The 21798-nt window shown below is 34.4% G+C and overlaps 1 protein-coding gene across 2 annotated transcripts in view; it reads left to right on the top strand.

Annotated features, from left to right (window-relative positions):
• LOC119832813 (dopamine D2-like receptor) overlaps nt 1-21798 on the top strand; it is a 114254-nt gene that overhangs the window by 65831 nt on the left and 26625 nt on the right. The window contains exons 1-2 of one of the 2 annotated variants that reach the window (XM_038356585.1): nt 5233-5282; nt 7527-7972. In XM_038356585.1, coding sequence (XP_038212513.1) covers nt 7643-7972 — 330 coding nt within the window. In that variant the 5' untranslated portion in view covers nt 5233-5282; nt 7527-7642. Of the gene's footprint in view, nt 1-5232; nt 5283-7526; nt 7973-21798 lie in introns of those variants that run through there. The other variant, XM_038356586.1, reaches the window with a different exon arrangement.

Consider the following 21798-nt stretch of genomic DNA (forward strand, 5'->3'; position numbering starts at 1 on the left):
GAGCAAGAGTTTTACATTCCTGCACTATCTGTCAGAGAATTATATTATTAATTCCGAGAACTGACACAAAACTTTATTTTTTTAACAACATTTCTAACTAAATAGGGAAAAATATCATTTAAATTAAGAGTTACAAGTGATATAAGTAACTATCTGATAAAGAATATCTTTCTTCAATATCAGACATGAGCATGCACCCGCCATTTCTCAAATAGTGCCTCAAATTAACCAAAAAGCTTTTTATGAAACCCTTTAATTTCAACAGTCATTAAGTGCACGGACACTCGGCTTTAATTCCCTCATTAACTGGATTGATGCACGTATGTATGTTGATTTGTGGCTAATGTGTTTTTGACTTAGATAGCCAGCTGATTTATGAATATCCGACGCTTCTGGGGTATCATCGTTTGGGTTATAATCGTAATATTAAACAATTCGGTTGGGTTCCTTTGTTATCAATTAGGAGAATTATATTTGCATAAGTGAAGCTTATGTAAAGATAGCTACGGTTGCGTCTTGGTACTTCAAGTTATATAATGATTATTCATACATTTTAACTGTGCTTATAAATAAAATTTGATTGGCTATCTGTAATGTTAAAATAACCGCTTTTACTATATACCCGTACATACATACCAAAAACACATTTTTTTATTTTTGTCTGTCTATCTTTTTGTTTCGGGTCATCTCTGAAATTGATTTTTCAATTTATCTGCACATGATCCTCATCACTGCTCGAAACGGTGCAGGAAAACATTGTGAGGAAGGAATCATGTCGAAGAATCAAAAGTTCGACGACATGTGACTTCTGCCAACCCGCATGTGGCCAGCGTGGTGGATTAAGATATAAAGCTCAAGGAGGCCCGAGCAATGATACAATAGTTGATGACGATGATGTTCTTCAGTTATATCAATCGGTACCATACAACATATAGATATAATATTACTAGCGGTCTGCCCCGGTTTCGTCTGTGGTGCATTATAACCTTCCTCAATGAATGGGATATCTAACACTGAATTGTTTAAATACGACCTGTACGACGACTACGACGAGCAGTTCCTGAGATTAGCGTTCAACAAAACAACATATATACAAACTCCCCAGCTTTATAATATTAGTACATATATACATCAATCAAAAACCTCTTTTAACCCTTAATACAGTGAATATCTATTTAATTTGAAAACATAAAAGCAAAGTTTAAACAATAAAATATTTAAATTCCATTGACACAAACTGTAAAGAACGAACGGTGAAAAATTTAAAAACAAGTGAACTGTTTTCTCCGTTGGTATCACACAATGGATGAAATTATTTCACCGCGTGACAGCTAATTCCATGCGATTGCCAGATACGTCTTTGTCAATTTGTAGCGAAAGGCTTGTTAGGTACGTGCGTTTTTAACTTCGCTTGCTTATATTTCTAATCTATACTAATATGATAAAGCTGAAGAGTTTGTTTGAATGCACTAATCTCGGAAACTGCTGGTCCGATTTGAAAATTCTTTCAGTGTTAGATAGCCCATTTATTGAGGAAGGCTATAGGCTACATATGTATTGGGAGAAACCGGGCGCACTGCTAGTTGGTAATAAAATCATTAGTGAGGCAAGTACTTCTCTCTTCGGAACTTCATTTCAGAAAACCTATAACAAAAGACAAAAAAAATTGTAAAATGATAATCCACGTAGAGAACACAAGAAAAATAGATACAATAGAGCCTTAAAAAAGGCGTACGTGAAAGAGTAACAACCATGCACACATCGTCACAAACTTTCGCATTTATATTAGTAGGATGAAAAAAAAGGACATAATAATGCCCTCTCAATGATAATCTCTTTCTCCAAAGAACTGATGATACCAACATTAGAAATGGAACATACAATCATATTAATACAGATTTCTCATAAGTTATCGTAATGTATCAGCACCATCTGGATGGTTGGCTATCTACCACTAAGGTGAAACTTCCGATGAAACATCTCCAATGAGATCTGTTCTAAAAAAATTAAATGGAAATAAAGCATTATTAAATAAAAACTAAAACAAACGTTCATGAATAAAATGCCTTACAAGCTAAACTGTATGAGAATGGATGGGTGCATGGCTGGAAACTTGTTAGATTCAAATATATGAACATTTCAACAATTCTGCTGTAATAATTTTACCCGATTACAGTACGAACGTTCACAAATTACACGAAGGATTCCGAGAGTAAATAAGGAAAACGAGAAATATTAATACACGGAGAGCTATATCTCAAATAGATTGTCTGTACATTGTAATCCCTAGGTATACGATATATGTATTATGATCCTTTTTCATGTTAGCCGAAAGTTATAAATTAAATAAAAATCATTTCAGATAACAGATAACAATCTCTCTTAAATTCAGATAAATCTATTCATCTGTTTCATAGATATGATGACAGAAACACACATAAACAAATAGTTCAATTTACACCCTACCTGCATTCAAATAATCAGTCTATCACAATCCAAAGGTAAAGATACAAAAATTAAAGAGTTCAACATTGAAGGAGGTTTAATTACGAATTTAATTAGAATTATGAAGAATGTACATTAAAATGAAGCTCGGGAAGTCGTTCCGCTTTAATCCCTTTGGAATTAATTTAGTTGTCTCTTCGTTTTTACTGCGCCTTAATTTTTAATCTGTCTTGAAAGACGTAGCTTTTCTAAATGTTAAGATATTTTTGACGTTTGACGTCACAGATAATGTTTAAGGCATTTTTAAGCTTAGACAGCGTTTGTTGCGCTGTTTAGACTTCGAATTTAATGAATTAAAAATAGACAGAGGGACTACTTTTATCGCGAAAACCAACCCGGATATAAGATATATAGTACCTAGAAATGGGTTAAAGTAGATGCTTCATAAGAATGTCGTAAATATAGTATTTCGAAAAAATCTAAGAATCGAAATTAGAATATATTTATGTACAAAAGATTTTTATGACAGGCTTAAATTCACAACAAAAAATAACAGTAAGTAATAATATTGCGATAATTTAAATCTATGAAAATGTATTTATTGGCCCCAAACCGATAAAACTCTAATGCAAATACACAGAATGACTTATACAGAAGGTAGCCAATGTCGCTAGTACAACCAAGTCAATAATACAGAAATATATATAATCATAATATGATATTTTTTGGTCAAGGTAAAATCGTAGTCTGATATAAACAGTCATTGCATAGTTTTTTTATGCTTCGATACCCTTTTCAACTGACTTCAAAAAAGCAAAGGAAATAATCAATGGCACAGTATCTTTTTATATTTGCAACTCATAATTTTTTACTGAGAAAACTAATTTTATGGTTCTTTTTATTTGTAAATTAATGCCTCCCATGTGATACCATTTAAATTTGCTCTAGTTCTGACAATTTGAAGGCATTTTCGTTTTTTTGTTAAAAACAATTGTTTTAAACGTGCCTCCGTACTAATTTGTATTTCTGCCTATTTCAAAATCAATCACTTACAAGTTAAAAGGGGGATATATATATCAGCCTGTTGTTTTAATTGGACATATCACTATGACGATATATACGGATCACTAGAAGTAAAAGCCAATTCCATCCGCACCATCTGGATGGTTGGCAGTTCACCACGATATACTTCACCGAAACTTCTTTCCGCGTATGGTGATTCTTTTCAACGACTTACCAGCTACGGTATTCCCCAACAATTACTAGGTGGTGACAACTTAATATCAGGTGGCTTACCTGCTCCTTTACCTGCTCTGTCATAAAAAAAACTTAAATAAACCTACTAATATGACGTTTATTAAGTTAAGCTACCGTATCTTTTACGATCCAGAAAATAATCTATGCCTCATGCCCCACTTGGGGACAAGGGACGTCACAGGGCTATAAAATTGAGTTATAAACCAGAAATTGATTTGGAAGTTTATGGCCTATTTCTCGCATCCTCTCTAACAACCTTGTAAAAATATATTAACGTAATGTAACTAAAATAATACCAAATAACATATAAATTACTTAAAACATAGACTATATATGTATCCGGAACGACGCCGGGGCGAACAGCTAGTACAATTACATAGTGGGCACCGCACGAGAGGCTAAAATTGTATGAGAAAGACTTCATTTTTATTATGTCTGAAAACATAATCAAATAAAATCATCATCAACATCAGCCCAGTTCCTACTGCAAGGACACAGGTCTCCTATAAGGGTTCAGGCCATAATCCACTTGGCTAATGAAATTCCTATAACTTATTTGTTGATGACCGCTTTGTCATATTTCAGCTGAGTGCCTTCGTGGCGTATAAAACGCCGACTGTTGTTATGTTGAAATTGTTAAGCCACGTGAAAAAATTTCAAAGGCCTTGATCAACTTTGACATCGGGTTGGCCACTGACCAAGAGGTGTGATGGGTTTTATTTTACGTTTGAAATTCATTTAATAAATGAAAACTTTTTTTAACAGAAGTGTACATATAATAAAGACATGGCAATTTATTCAGATTTATATAAATTAAATAAATATTTATTATTTTTACTTTTCTGTTGTCGAATTTCAATCTTTATAATATAATGCGAAAGTAAATCTGTCTGTGTGTTTGACGTTCACCATTCCTGGCCTTAACCAATCGATAAGAACCAATAAAATTTAGTAAAAAGATAGTTTGAGACACCAATGAACATAAGATAGTTTTATGCCAGTAAATATCCGGGACTACGTTTTCCTTTAACTACGCAGACGAAGCCATAGGCGAAGGGCTTATGTTATAGTGATTTTAAAAAAAAAAACGAAACCGCCTTCCAAACCTGTACCAAATATTATTGAGACTACACTGAAGGCACGGGTTTCAATAAAAACAATCACCAAAATTGGTTCACCCAGTCGAATGTTCTGAGATTCCAAAAAAAAAAATAATCGAATCGAAAACATCAACTATTTTGAAGTCGGTTGAACATAGATTTTGAGTAATGTAAGATAGGTATCTTACAATATCCAGATGGAGTTCTCCCCCCGACTGTACCAATTCAAGCCATCCATTAGACCTTGCGTTAGGTCCCCTAATTCAATTCCATAAAAGACGTCCGCAACGGCTATAGCTGTCCATTTTATAAGAGTCAATTTCATGTTTTCCGTGTCTATTCTTAAAGTAATAAGGTTGCTATTTAAAAGGATTCATGTCATGTCAAGTATTGTTCAATTTATTTGATGATCAGTTTATTGCACGACATCGTGGAGTATAAATGTGTTTTATTGTCGATTCGCGGTACGAAGCAGCTGAGGTGATTTTTATATCAAATACTCCTTAAATTTAATGCTTCATTTATATGCTTAGTGCAATAAATGAAACCCAATCTAAATATGTGAAACATTGATTTTATAGTGAATAGAATAAATTCGAGCGAGGGACGTACTAGTCAATTCAAAAACTTGGTAGTATTTTATGTATGGCATAAAAGCTGGTGGGTCGCCTGATGGTAAGCGCTAATATAACCCATGAACATTCGCAGAGGCCATGGATTGTCGATATTAGAAGCCTTCATTAACTAGTCCCTGTATGTGTTTATTAATTGTCAAATATCATTTGAAAAATATGATTTACTTAGATATCCATTTTCCATTTCAATAATCGTTTACTTTACATCAACTGACTCTTACATCTAATTAAGTTTAAAACATTAATTCTAAACTTAGATTAATTAATTCGTTTGAATTAACACCTATGACGTCACAGAATAGCGTTGAACAGAATAAAACGAATAGTAGGGGAGCCCAAGATGCTAAATGTGTATTTACTCGAGCGTTTCAGAAACCTATTGGAATTCGCAGATTATGCCATAACAAGAAAAAAAGTCCTATAGTGTTTTTAATTTCAGCGGTGGAAAAAGGTTTTTGATTTTTTTTTTAATTATAAAAGAAAAACAGGGCTGTGGAAATACTCAAGCACGTAAGATTTTGATATTTTGAATGCTCTGGCATATCACTGAAATAAAATATAACTTATATTTACGATTTATGTGGTAATTTCGTGGCTACGAATAAAAGGTAAATTATAAAAAAAATATGACTCGAGCGCGTCAGAGAAAGATATTACGGGTTATTTACAACACAAAAAATCCAAATTTCGCTAATCTGACAATTTGAGCGTAACCTTAGAGAATTATCGATATTTTTTTATTTCCTGCGGCTCCTGTAGGCGCACCCACCAATATCAACTGCTCATACTTTCTGGAGGTACTTATTAATAGGTAAGGTACCTTCCCTTATAATAATCTGACGCGCTCGAGTACATCCCAAAATCCCCTCTTGGGCTCCCCTACTAGAATAATAATCGAGCCCATTACGACAGTTGTAAAGCAGACTGCATTCTACCAACAAACAGGAATCAAAATCAAATTACATGACCCCTTATTAAATTCTCTGAGCTGAACTATCACATTTCCGTTAAATTCCAATCACGATCCCAACTTCGAGTTATTTTATCTGTTATTGATAGTTTATAGCTGTACTTTCTATATATCTATATTTGTTATTAATTGTACACGTAGCTCGAAACAAGCCGGGCGTAAATCACTTGTACCGCGAACAGGAATGTTATTTTAGTGTTAGATTAAATTCTGCAGAGTTACAGCTTAACTTTATAAGTGTAATATTTTGTAACGAATATGACTTGTTGTGGTGACTGTACTTGCTATTATAGCGATTTTTTTTATTAAAACCACATGTGTCATATATTGTTAATTCGATTGCAATTTAATAATGACTCACTAGAAATTATCACAATAATTATGTAGAAGCTATTTGGCTTTTCTTTTCTTTATAGTATTACGAAAAATGTCTCTCCAGTTGACGTAGTAACAGGGTACAAAAGTATCTACTTATTAATATCATAACGTTTGTGAAATAAATAAAAATTCTTGAGTGATTCTATCATATTTTGTTACCAATCAATATCATCGAAATTAACTCGCCGCTTATAGATTACAAACCAATTTAATAAATTCAAAAACACTCCAATGGGCACTGAAAATAATTCAATTCATTTCGGCGTACATATTTACGCCACGAATTACGAACAAACACAATATCACAACACAAATTCAATTATTATGCCCCGTTTGGCGAAGATGGATTCCTTATTATAAATTCTGAATGAATATAAACGAAATAAACGTCAATACGTCAACGTTGTTTTGGCGGGAATTTAATTTTATAAAGATCTGTGCGCGCGGGAAATTTCTTTTTTTAAGACGACTATTGACTGAGAGAGCCGTTATTAAGAAAAATTGATTTCAATAAAGCTCCGTTTAGATTTTATTGGTGATATTAAGATGAAGAATGCGGCTTCATTGATACGACTAATGCAAGGAATTTATTGGATGAGCTCAATTCTCAGAAAAAAATACAGGGCATAGGATTATTCAATGTTATAAGATTATGAGTCTATTATTGAAGAGTTAAGAGATTTAGTTGTAGTAACATATATTTAAAATGTAAAATCGTTGCTAATCAAAGTTTTGTTCCAGGTCCATGGTTACAAAATGGATGACGCCAAACCTCGCGGCGGAGTACGCGCGAACAATTTTGACCATCCAATCAGAAACGACCGAATCACATAAATCAAAATGTACAACTCCGTAAAATGGAGAGAACAAAACCCATATGCACGACGAATTCAACATATACGGATTACAATCGAACGTTTTTAAACGAAACATACTTAAATTTCACATTTGACAGTTTCGTGTTTGACAGAAATGACAGTTCGGGTTTGACAGATGGTGTTCATAATCTGTGGGCGTTGACGTTGATAGTGTTTCCATTATTAACCCTGTTTGGTAATGTGTTGGTGATTTTGAGTGTGGCAAGAGAAAAGAGTTTACAGACCGCTACAAATTATTTTATTGTTAGTTTGGCGGTTGCGGATCTATTAGTTGCAGTTATTGTGATGCCATTTGGAGTGTATTATTTGGTGAGTTTTGTACGTACTTAACTGTTATTCACTGTTAACATTTTTATGCATTCAGTATGTAATATAACTTGCTATGGTATTAACTGCTTATATATGCTTGGTAGTGATCACGTATTAAGAGTAATGATATGAATAACAAGGCAACATTAAATGTAGTTTTTTTATATAAGCATATGCAAGGGAGTTTTTACAATGATGGCAACAAACATTCGTACATTATATGCACGTAGGTTTTGTTGGTCATTCAGTTCTAGTATAATGTTGGTCACTCACACGAATTTTGAAAATGTATTTTTCATACTAGATCGCATTTATTTGTTATTTGTACGAATGTTTGCACAAAATTGACCGACCGGAATACCGACCGTTTGAGCAACATATGCTTTGTTGTCCTCTCTTGCATGTAATGCTGAAAGCAAAACAAATAAATCCTGCTCACAGTAATTTTACAGGGAATAATTATTATTTTAGTTAAATTTCCTGAAAGTAGTAAATTTCGAAAGTGTGAATTGCTCAAAGAACATAAAAATATTACGCTATTTTATCGTATTGTAGATACATATCGTAACTATAATATTATCGTAAATGATTCGTGACGTGTGTAATTAAACTTTAGGACGAACTTCTGCGAATGTGGTACCTATCGCAGTGAACTTGTCCTAATACGTGGCATGTTCTACTAACAAGTTGGTTCTCATATAAATAGTTTTATTTCCCAATTAATGTGATTAATCTGAAACGCCAAAGTTTCTAATTAGACATTTATTTGTTGATAATCTATCTATACTACCATACTAATAATATAAAGCTGAAGAGTTTGTTTAAGCGCTAATGTCAGGAACTACTGGACCGATTTCAAAATTTACTGAAAAATTTCGCCGTTGGATATTTATGTGATGCGTGAGTGCTATATACTATATAAGATGTACAGCGAGCGAAGTCGTGGTGGATTGCTAGTTGCTTCTAATAAGTCCAGACATAAAGAAGACTTCGGTTGGAAGCCTTTATGCAATGGCTATAAGTAATTAAGGCCTTACATAGACATATAGTTATGAAAGTTCCGCTTTCGCAATTTCTGGATCAGATTTTGATGTATTTTATACAGAACAAGGCCTTAAATAAGGAAATAGTGTTCGTTATATGACAACAATACTTCCAGTAGTTAAAATAGATGGAATAATGTTTTTAAGATATTATATTCTATGCGATACACGAAACTCTTCGTGGTATGTAACCGTTCCCATAGTTTGCTAAACTTACAACAAATATAATCTTTCAAACATTTAGTCAATCAGACACCAAACATCCGAGTCACGTAAACCATCGTAACATTTATAACCATTATCCATAAAAAAACAATCGCCATTTCGTTCGCACATGTCGAAGAGACGGGACCTTAAGTGACTTTCAGGAACATGCTCGAACGCTGTGACAGACGTTATTTTCGATGCAATTTGGCGGGAAATTGCTTATTTATTTCATACTAGCTTCTCACCCTGATTCCACCCGGCTTACCCGTCTAGTTATACTGGGATAAATGTACAGAACGAATATCTTTTAGCAATAAATGGGCTTCCTTTTGGTTCTCAATATAAGCGATAGCAATATGAGCGATTAGTTACAAACATACGGGCAAGAATGACTTTTCAATTTCAAATCCATATTTTATATCCATATCCATAGAAAAACCCTCCTTGGGATTATTTGAAAGCAGTGTTGATATATTAATACAGTGCAGTATATTTTCCAGCTGTAAAATATAAAGAATTTATATCGTGACTTTATCATCATCATCATCTCATATATATTCTCACTACAGGGTTGCAGGTGTCCTATAAGTGTTCAGACCATAATCACGCTAGCCAAGTAGAGGTTGGCGGATGTAATGTCGTTGAACTTTTCGTTCTTCGACATGCCGGTTTCCTTTACTGTTTCGAGCCGTGGTAATATCAATAAAAAAAAATCTTGCCCGCTCGTCCATTTTCAAACTCCCGACTTTTTAAAGGATTTCCTTTATTCCTCCCGTCAATCCTTTCTTAATCCCTTTCTAATTATAGTCGACAATCCATTTGTAGAGGCGGAAGTTCTGCAATTGATCTTACGCCTCTCTAAATGTTCATGGGTGGTCGAAGTGCTTACCGTCGGCTGACCCACCAGCACCATTGCCGACGGTGACATAAAAGAACACAAATAATAACATAACATAAAGTAAAACAATAAAATATGACTATAATATATTTACAAATTATATAATACATAAATCTTGGCTTAGTGCCTACAGATAAATACGCAAATAGTACATTTTTTTGTATAAAACATAATTATTAAATTGAATACACGAAAAATACTTAATCCAAAAATCACATTTTACTAGTAAGACACACGCGATGGTCCGCCATTCACGATATTATTCTGTCATAATTGAGATTATAATACGTTTCCAGCACGCGATTCTCCGATGCCTTATTCAATCCTGTTGTTTATTAAGAAATGCATCGTAATGCTATCAGTTAAGGTTGATATTTGAAATATCCGCATTTTTTGTTGACTTTAGAAAAACCTCCCCGATTTTTATACATGTTTTAACAAACGTTATTTGCTTCACCTATATTCTGTTTTTATGTAAACTACTCCTTTAAACTAAATTTTAATCCACTATAAACGTTCAGACGGAGGTCGGTTTCCTTTTCCTTACCCTTCCCTATCCATTCCTTCCCCCCGAAAAGCGGGCACCGTATTTGCAGGGGCACTAGCTATGCGAATCTTTCATGGTCGGTGGTGATCGCTCACTATCAGGCGAACCACCAGCTCAGTGACAAAACAAACACTTCATGAAACATGAAACACTTGCTACGGTTAGGCAAGATACGCAGGTTCGAATCCTGCCTCGTGATCAAATTTTTTCTATTCTTTCAAAATTTCTCAATCACTTCATGAGTTTATCTTATTATGATGATTAGATTGCCAAGATTAAAGAATTTTATTACCTATACACTGGATATTAAAGTATTCATTTGATTCTTCCATTAAAGCGTGTTTCTAGGTTTTTTTTTTAATTTTATGATAATTTTTCTGTTACTCAAGTATAAGGTTTAAAATGAGGTAATATTTTGCCTTTTAAAGTAAGACCATTCTACAACACGCTACGATATGGATCAAATTATATGAATAACTAGCTGCACCCCGCGGTTTCACCCGCGTAAGTCCGTATCCAGTAGGAATATCGGGATAAAAAGTTGCCTGTTATTCCAGTTGTCCATCTGTCTACGTACCAAATTCCATTTCGGTATCGAAATCGGTTCCGTAGTCTTTGCGTAAAAGAGCAACAAGCACACACACATTTAGTATGTGGGATTAGTAGGATTAGTAGGAAGGATGTTGCAAAATTGGGTAAAAATTAATTTTAAAAGCAGACGACGCTGTGTGAGTCAACTAGTTATAAACAATTTTAAACGTTCTATTAAAATTTTCAATGAATATCGCTGCGAAGGAATTAATAATCTTCCCTTTGTCCTGTTGATCGTTACTCATCGTCTAAGGAAAGAAAATTATATGATCATAAGACAGCCCATTCGCTTAAAACCTCTAAAAGTTATATAAAATATTCAATATGAAGGCCGAAGCTATCAAGATTATGTATTCATTATTATATAACACGAATATTGTAGTTTTAAACATATTTTAAATAATGAAATACGGGATATTTTGTGAGTTAAAAAGTGATATTTTTTAATATTACCACGTAATTATCTAAACCGTCTTCAATTGTCAAAACTAGACCAAATTCAAATGGGACTCACGGACGCCTTCAAAGCACCAGCTTTCAAACGAAAAAATAAATTTCAAAATCGACGTACCTAGTTGAATTTTCTGATATAACAAACATAAATAATACGGTCGAATTGAGAACCATCTCTTCTCTTGCAATCGGTTGAAAACAACCTGAATCAGAACGGTTATATTATTGAAAATTAAATCTCACTCTCCCTTCCGCCCACATCAATAATATCAATCAAGTGCGAATCGGACTCATGACGCTAAAAGTTCCGTAAAATTAACTTAAAGAACAACTGCAAATTAAAACACATCACCCACCCATTTATGACAGATCCAACCGTTGCTTAACCTCGATTTTTACTTGTTATTATAGCGGCAATGGAAACATCTGAAAATTTCAACTGTTTAACAATCACGGTTCATGAGATACGACTTGGTTACAAACAGACGGACAGACAAATGGACGAACGGACAGCGAAGTCATCCAACACCTTCGTTTTTCCATTACGTACTCAAGTACAGTCGTTTTGGATATCTCTGAGGGAGGCCTTTGTCCACCAGTGGACGTCCTAAACAGCTGCAACGACGACTCAAGTACCGAACCCTAAAAAAACACATTACTACGAAACATATAACATTTTGCCGCCACACGTTCCAAAGCGGATTCATAACGAATCGTGACTCGTCTAAAAATAACCGTTCGATTTTTAAAATTGCTCCACTTCAAAGAACACTCGCAAATGTATGAGAGTTGAGTGTAATCACATCATCAATTTTGACAATCCAATCGAGCCCAATCCCCTCCGAGCCATTTGACGGGAAAATAATTGGCGAGACGAGTGTGGTGCGGCTGGCATTCCATTACTATAAATAAATCTTAATTTAAATCGGTTAAATGACGCGAAATTCGAATCGATTAATGCTAAATACGTGTTATATTGATTGACCAATAGCAATACAACATAATACTTATATTATAAACGCTATATGTCATCATAGAAAAGGGGGGAGGGGATTCTAGATTCTTCTACGGGTAGCCCGATTACAATTACCAATCTCCGTTCAGCACCCTGGAGAAATCAGATGTACCAAATGTAGGTGCAGCTGTGCGTCCCGTATTGAGCTAAAAAGAAAGTCACTAGACTATTAAGATCGTCGGAAATAGACGCAAGAGGCCAATAGATCAACTATGTTATAGGTTATAGTTTAGCCTTCTAAACCACAGCTTTTGAATACGTATGGTCAAACAAGCTACAATCCTTTGAGGGTAGCGGGGTGTGAAAGTTTATGCCCGCAAGTGACATTGTGGACCACCATTGTAGATGTGTTTAATCCGCCAGAAATGGTCTTGCAGTGAAGTTTTTAACGAAATGACAACTATATTAAAAATCCAACTTAATATTATAAATGCGAAAGTTTGTAAGGATGTGTGTGTGTTTGTTGCTCTTTCACGCAAAGACTACAAAACCGATTGCAATGGAATTTGGTACGTAGATAGCTGGACAACTGGAATACCATATAGGCAACTTTTTATCCCGATATTCCTACGGGATACAGACTTACGCGGGTGAAACCGCATGGCGCAGCTAGTAACTAATAATTGTGACTCATGTACCTTGATGATACAATATTCCCTATGCAAAATTTACCTATGATGTTTCAAGATTGACTATGAGGGTAATTTTGCTACTATATATTTGAATAAAGCAGTGGTGGCTCAGTGGTGAGAAACTCGGACTTCAAAATCGATGAGTCGGGGTTCGAGACCGGGCGAGCGTGCAGGAAATAAATTGATTTTTCAATTTATCTGCGCATGTAGATAACATCACCACTGCTTAAAACGGTGAAGGAAAACATCGTGAGGAACCCGGCATGTCCGAGAATCAAAAGTTCGACGACATGTGACATCTGCCAACCCGCACTTGGCCAGCGTGGTGGATTATGGCCTGAACCCTCATAGGAGGCCTGTGTCCCAGCAGTGGGAACATATAAGGGCTGATGATGAATGAATGAAATGAATGAATATTTGAATAACTTCGTTTCATAACGAAAGACCATGTAAGCAGATACTCCGTACGTATTAGTGCGTTTTCAAACAGGGAAATAGATTAAAATTTCAATTTATTTCATCTCCGTCTAAATCTCCTTAAAATATCACTACACCGGGGGTTCCAGCTTTCATATTAAAAAAACAATCACAAAAATTGGTTCACCCAAAGGTTCTTATGTAAAAAAAGCCTCCTTTTTCAACTTCCAATCTATGTTATATTGCAAGCAAGCAAACTGGAAAAGAACTTTCGACGCTTCAGTATTTTTTTCTCTTTTCAGCCGACGTTCCCAAAAACAAAAGAGCTTTTTTTAAAGAGCTAATCTGGCATTGCTAAAATGACGTCACACAACCGGACGAAGGTACGGTAAAGCAGTTCGAGCTCATTATATAACTATTAAACGTATGTCACACGCTCACGCTAATAACTAATTATTAATTCCAAGAATAGAAACATAATTTCCTAATTGAGCTCGACTTTCAAGTGACTCGACACAGGCATTGCGTATGTAAAGTCAATTTGTTCGGTAGCGTGTGTTAAAGCCTAATTTGTTATGTAATTTGACGTTAAATTTGTTGAACATTTTATATTTTGAGTAGGCACTGTTATGGGGTAATGAGAAAACAAGGGAATGGGGGGGCAATTTAGGCTTGTATTTTTTTTATTGGGACAATACTGAACGATACTCTGTACATCTTCGATAGTTGTTATTTAAATCATCTTAAGTTTGATAACTATGTATGCTTATATGCCTTTTCTCAGTTTGTAGTTATATTAATTTTAACAAAATGCATAGAAATATTTTATTCATATCCATTTCCATGTTTATTTATCGCCGTTTTAATAATTTCAATTTAAATATTTTATGTTAGAAAATTTACATTAAAATAAATTTATTTAGTACACCACACCACAGAAAATCCCAAAAAAAAAAAAATAAAAACCCAAAAAAGGTAACTAGAACTTAAAAACAAACATGAGTAAACTTAAACAATATTTGAGTGGTGACCTAAAGGAAGATGCCGCTCAGCATCTGTTATGCCGATTTATAATGTCATCGAAATGTACACCTCATTTTTCAATTGTCCACAAGCCCCTCTACGTAGATAATGCCTAGCCTAATAATAACCAGCCTGAAATATCAAGGTCCTAACATTTATTCTGGCATTATTGCCCAAGTGTTTTGGGTGATAAATAATCCCGTAAGTACAAAAGCCTTTTCAACATAGTAGCTTGAGTTAGATCTCGCAAAATACATATCTAAGACACAGATTATCCTATACCTAAGGCTTGCTATATATCAGCGGTTAATCGCATTGTCTGGACGTTTCAGAAAGTGCAAGGAACGATTATGGTATTTGAGTTTGAACTTTTGTATTTTCATAATTTCGATATTTAGCTGGCAGAGACTGCTATTTACCAATAAGGCCGCCTTAATACGAAATATTGAGTACGTGAGCAATTATTTTGTATAAGATTTACTTTTTATTTTTGTACAACAAAGTATTATAAATAAATAAATAAAATGTAAAAAAATTCTCAAAAGTAAATATCATTTCGATTAATAATTGTTTATCGCTCGCTCCAATAAACTTTATAAAAGCAAAAACCACAGAGAGCCCAATAACATTATTATTATATTATAGTGAATGGAAGATATACTAGCCTAGCCATCAGAACGTAATCACCAGTTAGATATTAAATTTATTATTTCAACGTATTTTGTATAACGAATCAATTAAATATGATTACCAATTTATCATTAATTAATTAAAGTAAAATTATACTTATCAATTTATATCAATCATAAATCAATCCATTAAACAAATGTATAATCTAACTAATGCCAGTGAAAGAGGAATAGTCAGTCCACTGGGACAGTAAGCGTTTACCAAGACGCAATCGTAGGAAATACGTCCCGTTGCAACTGACAAATGGAAACTATCGCCATCTCTGTGTTTATGTTGACGGTCTTCCTTCTCCGTCGTGTACTTTAATTAAAGCTATATTATACCTGTAAATTATATAGTGCCTAATTTGATACGTCGCCGTAAAACTGTAAAAACTATTATTTTTTTTTTTTTTTATGTTACAGTCGGCAATAGAGCTGGTGGGACGCCTGATGGTAAGCGCTACCACCGCCCATGAACATTTGTAGAGGCATAAGGTCCTTTGCAGACCCTACGCCTCTACAAATGGATTGCCGACTTTTTGGGAAGGGATTAAGAAAGGATCGGCGATAGGAATAAAGGAAAAGACTGGGAAGGGTAAGGAAAAGGATATGGGCCTCCGGCTCCCCCACTCACCGAACGAAACACAACAGAATGCTATTTCACGCCGGTCTTCTGTGGGGGTGTGGTACTTCCCCGGTGCGAGCTGGCCCAGTTCGTGCCGAAGCGTGCTCGACTACCACATACATATTAGAATATAATGTAGGTTATTAATAATCAATCAAACTGAGGGAAAATGGTGAAGAATGGGGACGTTCAAATAAGCTCGCGGCAACATACATATCTGCAATACATTCGCTTTATAATCTAACGAAAAATAATGCGTTGAATTTTAAGAATAGTATACTTTGAACGTTACTGCCATTAAATAAAGTGTTGGATTGAATGACATTTTTTCCACAACGCTTCTCGGACAGTTCTTGAGCATCTATTAATATTGAATTGTGAATGTAGTTGTTGTACGCCAATGATAGATAAATTATCACTATATCAACAAAACAGAATCATTAGATACGTTTAGATCTGTCAGTCAGTTAACATTTCTATCTAAAGCACAAGCCGCAAACTGTCACTGCTTGCATTTTGCAAATCATGTGAGGGCAAAGTGTGGTCTCCGCTCTCGTTTCAAACGTCAACTGCAATTTTCTCAACGACATGCACTAAACATACGTTAATACTGACTTTTCATATGATTAAATTTACCGAAAAAAATCGGATATAAAACCTTCACACATGTAATAGATTTAGCAGGATAATTTTGCCATTTTCACAATGTATGAATATGTTCTCGGACAAATCTGTCAGTTTAAGTGACAAATAATTTAATTTAATGTTTTTTTTTTAAGTAATTGTTATTTATTTAATTTCATCGTCAGCTCATATTTGTTCCCACTGCAGGGACACAGGCCTCCTATGAAGGTTCAAGCCATGCCAGATTCCTCACTATGTTTTCCTTGAACGTTTCGAGCGGGTGTAATGTTTTGAGATAAATTAAAAACCAGTTTATATCTCCACGCTTGCCTTGTTTCGAACCTCCGACTTTTCGCTCAAGTCCGAGGTCCTTACCAATGAGTCACCGATAGGATTAATATAAAAGGTGGTAAAATATTTTTTAATGATTTAATAGTTTATAAAATGCCCAACTGTCACTGGTGTTACAAATGTCAATTGTGACTATTAGTAGACCTATAAGCATAAGTAATAGTGATCAATATATTCGACCCAACTACCCTCACTTTGGTTAATAGCTTTTTGGTATCAACTGTCTTCATCAGTAAGACAATTGTCGACCTTACAACGATTCTATACATACATTCAACTAATTATTACCCCCACCCCTTCGAGTTAAAATAGTACCGAATATTGTAATTAACTTACTATAGGAATAGACCGTCCCTTTGTTTTTCTTTTTCAACCGACTTCAAAAAGAGGAAGTTCTTAATTTGACTGTATTTTTTGTTGCCTCCGTACATTCAACAGGGTTAACCGTTTTAGATGATTTTTATTTTGTTTAATAGCTGGTGCGTTTTGGTGGTGCCTTTTGATGGTGGTGGGTTGAGTTTTTAAAAAAAATCGTATTGTAATCTTAACAGATATATCTATATACATGAAATTTTTGATTTACCTACCTCTTGCCAACTTAAGAAGTGGCCACTTTTTCCATTTTTATCATCTTAAAAACTCAAACATCTCTGTAGTACAATGTGAATGACTGCTCGTCTATATTAACACTTACGATATAATATCTTAAAAGCATAACCATAATAAATTTGAAGTGAAGAGGTTCGAGGATCCATTTTCAGTTATTCCACTTGCATTGTTTCGTGCTACACAATTTTATGAACGCCAGACTTTTTCATTTATTATCCGTTATCTGGATTACGATAGTACAGTATAATCTTTTAGATCTGCAGATTTTTTTATTATACCGCATATAAAACGAGTGCTAGAAAAACAATGTTTGTTTGAATTAGTAAATTAATCCTTAATTTTTTATGAAATACGAAATAACTTGGTGTTTTCGCTGCGTTAGAGGCAATTAATGCTCGCGTTAGTTTCAAAGTGAAGCACCTATCGAAACCTCTACGTTTACGATTTTATTTATTCATATTGCATTGGCTCAGTGGTTAAAACCTAGGACTTCAATACCATAGGCGAGGGTTCGAGAGGAGCCCAGAGAGTGACATAGGCTATTTACCACGGTGAAACATCCACAAACGTCCAACTCCCACCGGAATTACCATAACCCTGCGAACGAAACCGCGGGCGAATAACTAGTATTTTTTAGTAGTAATTTTATAAAGTCCTTCGTCATAATAGATGTGCTGTGATGTCTACAAAGTTCAAGCCGTCAAAATGCACATATTATTAATGAATATTCATATGAGTTGGGCAACTGTATAACACGCTACACGCTTGTGTGTTTCATATCTGGGTAATTGGGTTAATAGGTTCATAATCAATGTCATACCACTCACTCTGACTCCGCCTGGATGGAGCAGTACAAAAGAAAAATTGTATAAGACCTTTGCCTCTGGAAAAATGGAAACTTCAGAATTTCAAAATAGGTTTGTGGTTTTTGAGTCCATCCAGTGCAAACGTACGTAAAATCGAATTTCGTTGAAACATTTAAGTGTATATATAAAAATATTGCTCATTTCTATTACTTTTTTATATCGATATTTGACCAATACATGAATTTGAAATGAACTCATAATTAAGATTAGGTATCGTCTCAATTATAATACAATAATAAATCCTATCCTACTAATATTATAAATGCGAAAGTTTGTAAGGATGTGTGTGTGTTTGTTGCTCTTTCACGCAAAAACTACTAAACCGGTTGCAATGAAATTTTGTACGTAGACAGTTGTACAACTGGAATAACATATAGGCAACTTTTTATCCCGATATACCTACGGGATACGGACTTACGCGGGTGAAACTGCGGGGCGCAGCTATTTTATTATAAGAAGAAAAACTAAAAAAACACGCTTTAATATAGAATCATCTAAACTGTCTCACTTGCTCTTATACGTATACTCTATACGTAAAAAAATTATTTAATTATTAACTTATCATGATAATGCCATAAACTTATTAAATTACCGTATCGTCACTGATTCTTAATAAGTGAACACAGTGCGAATTAAATCTATTTGTTTAAAGTAGGTCAGACTCAAGTTTTTTAGAGTCGGTTACACACAAACATACAGGTGAAGCTAATAAAAGCGTGTTGAAAATGATAGCGAAGGGCGTGTTATAACTATCTGATTTTGTGTCTAGATACATGTGAGACACGCTACCGGAAGTCCGGCTGTGTGTGGCCTAAATGTGACACTATCTTTGGTTTTCACAACAAAATCGCTTTAGCAATTTTGATGAATTTTAGCATAGTGATAAATAACAATTTTATTTGCTTCATAGTGGGTAACTGAGCTAGTGTTTCGCCGGATGGTAGGCCATTACTGCCACTAACATTTCGATTCAGAGGTAATGCCTCTGCAAATCCGCTGACCGCTTTATAGCGTAAGGGATAAGGTGAGCATTGACAACTGAAGAAAAAGGAATGCACTGGGAAGGGTGGAGAAAAGGAGACGGGCCTCCGCCACGGATTTGAACACGATCTTTTATAGGGAAAGTAAAGTTTCCTAACATGAATTGAATAACGTAAATTTACCAATGGCTCTTCAAAAAAAGCGACCACGCGGGCATAACCTAGTAAATATATATCGTATTTTTTCAATTTATTCCACGCAATTTCCTACGTTCGTATTATCGAGTAACCAAAACAGCTCAAAGCAAACACGCGGCACATTACTATTCATTAAATGTAAACCTAGTTTAACCGGGCCTGGCTGGTTAACGATGTTACATGTTTGGTGAGGCTTGTCCTTGTGTTTGCTTCATACACACTATATACACAACACACATACAAATAATTAGCGAGATAGGAAATATTGCGTGATATGAATATGGAAAATCGTTAAATATATAAATATAAACTTTTTTTTATTAACCACTTAAAGTATATATTTAGTACTGTTCCTTATGTTAATCTAGATTAGATGAGGAATACCTATTTATTTCTCGACTGCGACAGGAGGGTAGTTTTTCACTCCCGTGTGGTCCCTTTAATATTAAGTCCAGTTCTAAAAATTAAAAAGACGATTTAGTTTGTAGTAAAAATATATAATTAAAAATACAGACATTGAATACTCTGTATTTTATGTTTTTGTGACATGTTCGAAGGCTTGAATGAAGATAATCTTATTATTTATTTATTAAATTTCTCCTGTCTATAATACGCGGGTACCACAAGAAGGATTATACCCGGTCCTTTGGAAGGTTTACGTGGGGACACAGATCCCTTTAGAGAATTTAATGTGATGTGAGACACCAGCCGTAGCCTGTGCATGACTGCCCTATAGAGTTACAGCCCTGGACAGTCCGCGGCCGATGTCGGACTATTCTGGTCTATGAAATAGGATGCTTATGAAAATTATTTTCTGAAATTTTTCAAAAATTATTATTTTTTAATGCATGGTGGATTCAAAAATAATTAGGCGAAACAAGCAAAATTCGGCGTGGCATATGTAAAAACACCAGTGTTTTATGCAATACTAAATAAATAGAAACCCAATAAAGTAAATAAATAGAAATCAAAAACGAAATCTGGAATATATTTCACTAGCGAATATTGTATAGAATAGATACATATAATGAAATGTCGAAATATATTGAGGCATTTCGAGATGTGGTTGAATAAACTCGCATGAATATAAATATAACTTTGAAACTACTACCGTTTCGGATAGCCCTATTAACATTCTAATCACAATAACTTCAGACTATATAAAAATGCAAAATTATTCACTATCACCTGTAAAAGTGATGTAACAATTAAAAATATATGTGCTCTGATCTGCCAATTTGTATAGAAATAAAAATTGAAACCATAGCAACAATAGAATGTACTTTTATACAATTATTTATATCTCAACATTAAGAAACAATAAGCCAAAGAGCAACTGCAAAAAAATTGGTCACCCATCCAATTTATGACCGTACCAATCGTAGCTAAACTTAGATTTTTTTTATTATTTATTGTTATGGCAACAGAAAAAGATACTTCGTCAAGTAATTTCTTCTAACTATCACGGTTGATGAGATACCGCCTGGTAGACGAACGGACAGACGGACAGATGGACAGCGATGTCTTAGTAACAGCAAAGATAACATAATACTAAACGTAATATCCTCTTTTACCCTTTGGTTACAGAACCTTAAAAACGAAATCTAACTATTTATAGATAAACAAAATTACTTATGTTTAATTTTTAGTTTTATAGCATTGAAATGCTATATAAATGAGAAATTTTGAAAGAATCCTGCCTCGTGGTCAAAAATTTTTTCTATTCTTTCAAAATTTCTCAAAATTACTTATGGCAGAAAACACGTCGACTTATAAGCACTACATTGATCGAAGCGGGACACGTAAATAAAACAACCATATTTCAATTGGGTAGGCCGAGTAATTTATAAATAATGTTAACCGCAATAATTTGTATGAAACACAGTTCAGAATTGATTCCAAACCAATGCTTACCGCAGGTATTGAACTTGCCAATTATAAAACCAATAATAAACTTAATGATGGCATTTAATCTCAAGTGTTTTGATTTTATTATTATTATTTTTTTTATGTCATAGCGGGCAACTGAGCTGGTGGTTCGCCTGATGGTAAGCGATCACCACCGCCCATGAACAT

The sequence above is a fragment of the Zerene cesonia genome, chromosome 16, assembly GCF_012273895.1.
Source record: "Zerene cesonia ecotype Mississippi chromosome 16, Zerene_cesonia_1.1, whole genome shotgun sequence".
NCBI classification, from domain to species: Eukaryota; Metazoa; Arthropoda; class Insecta; order Lepidoptera; family Pieridae; genus Zerene; species Zerene cesonia.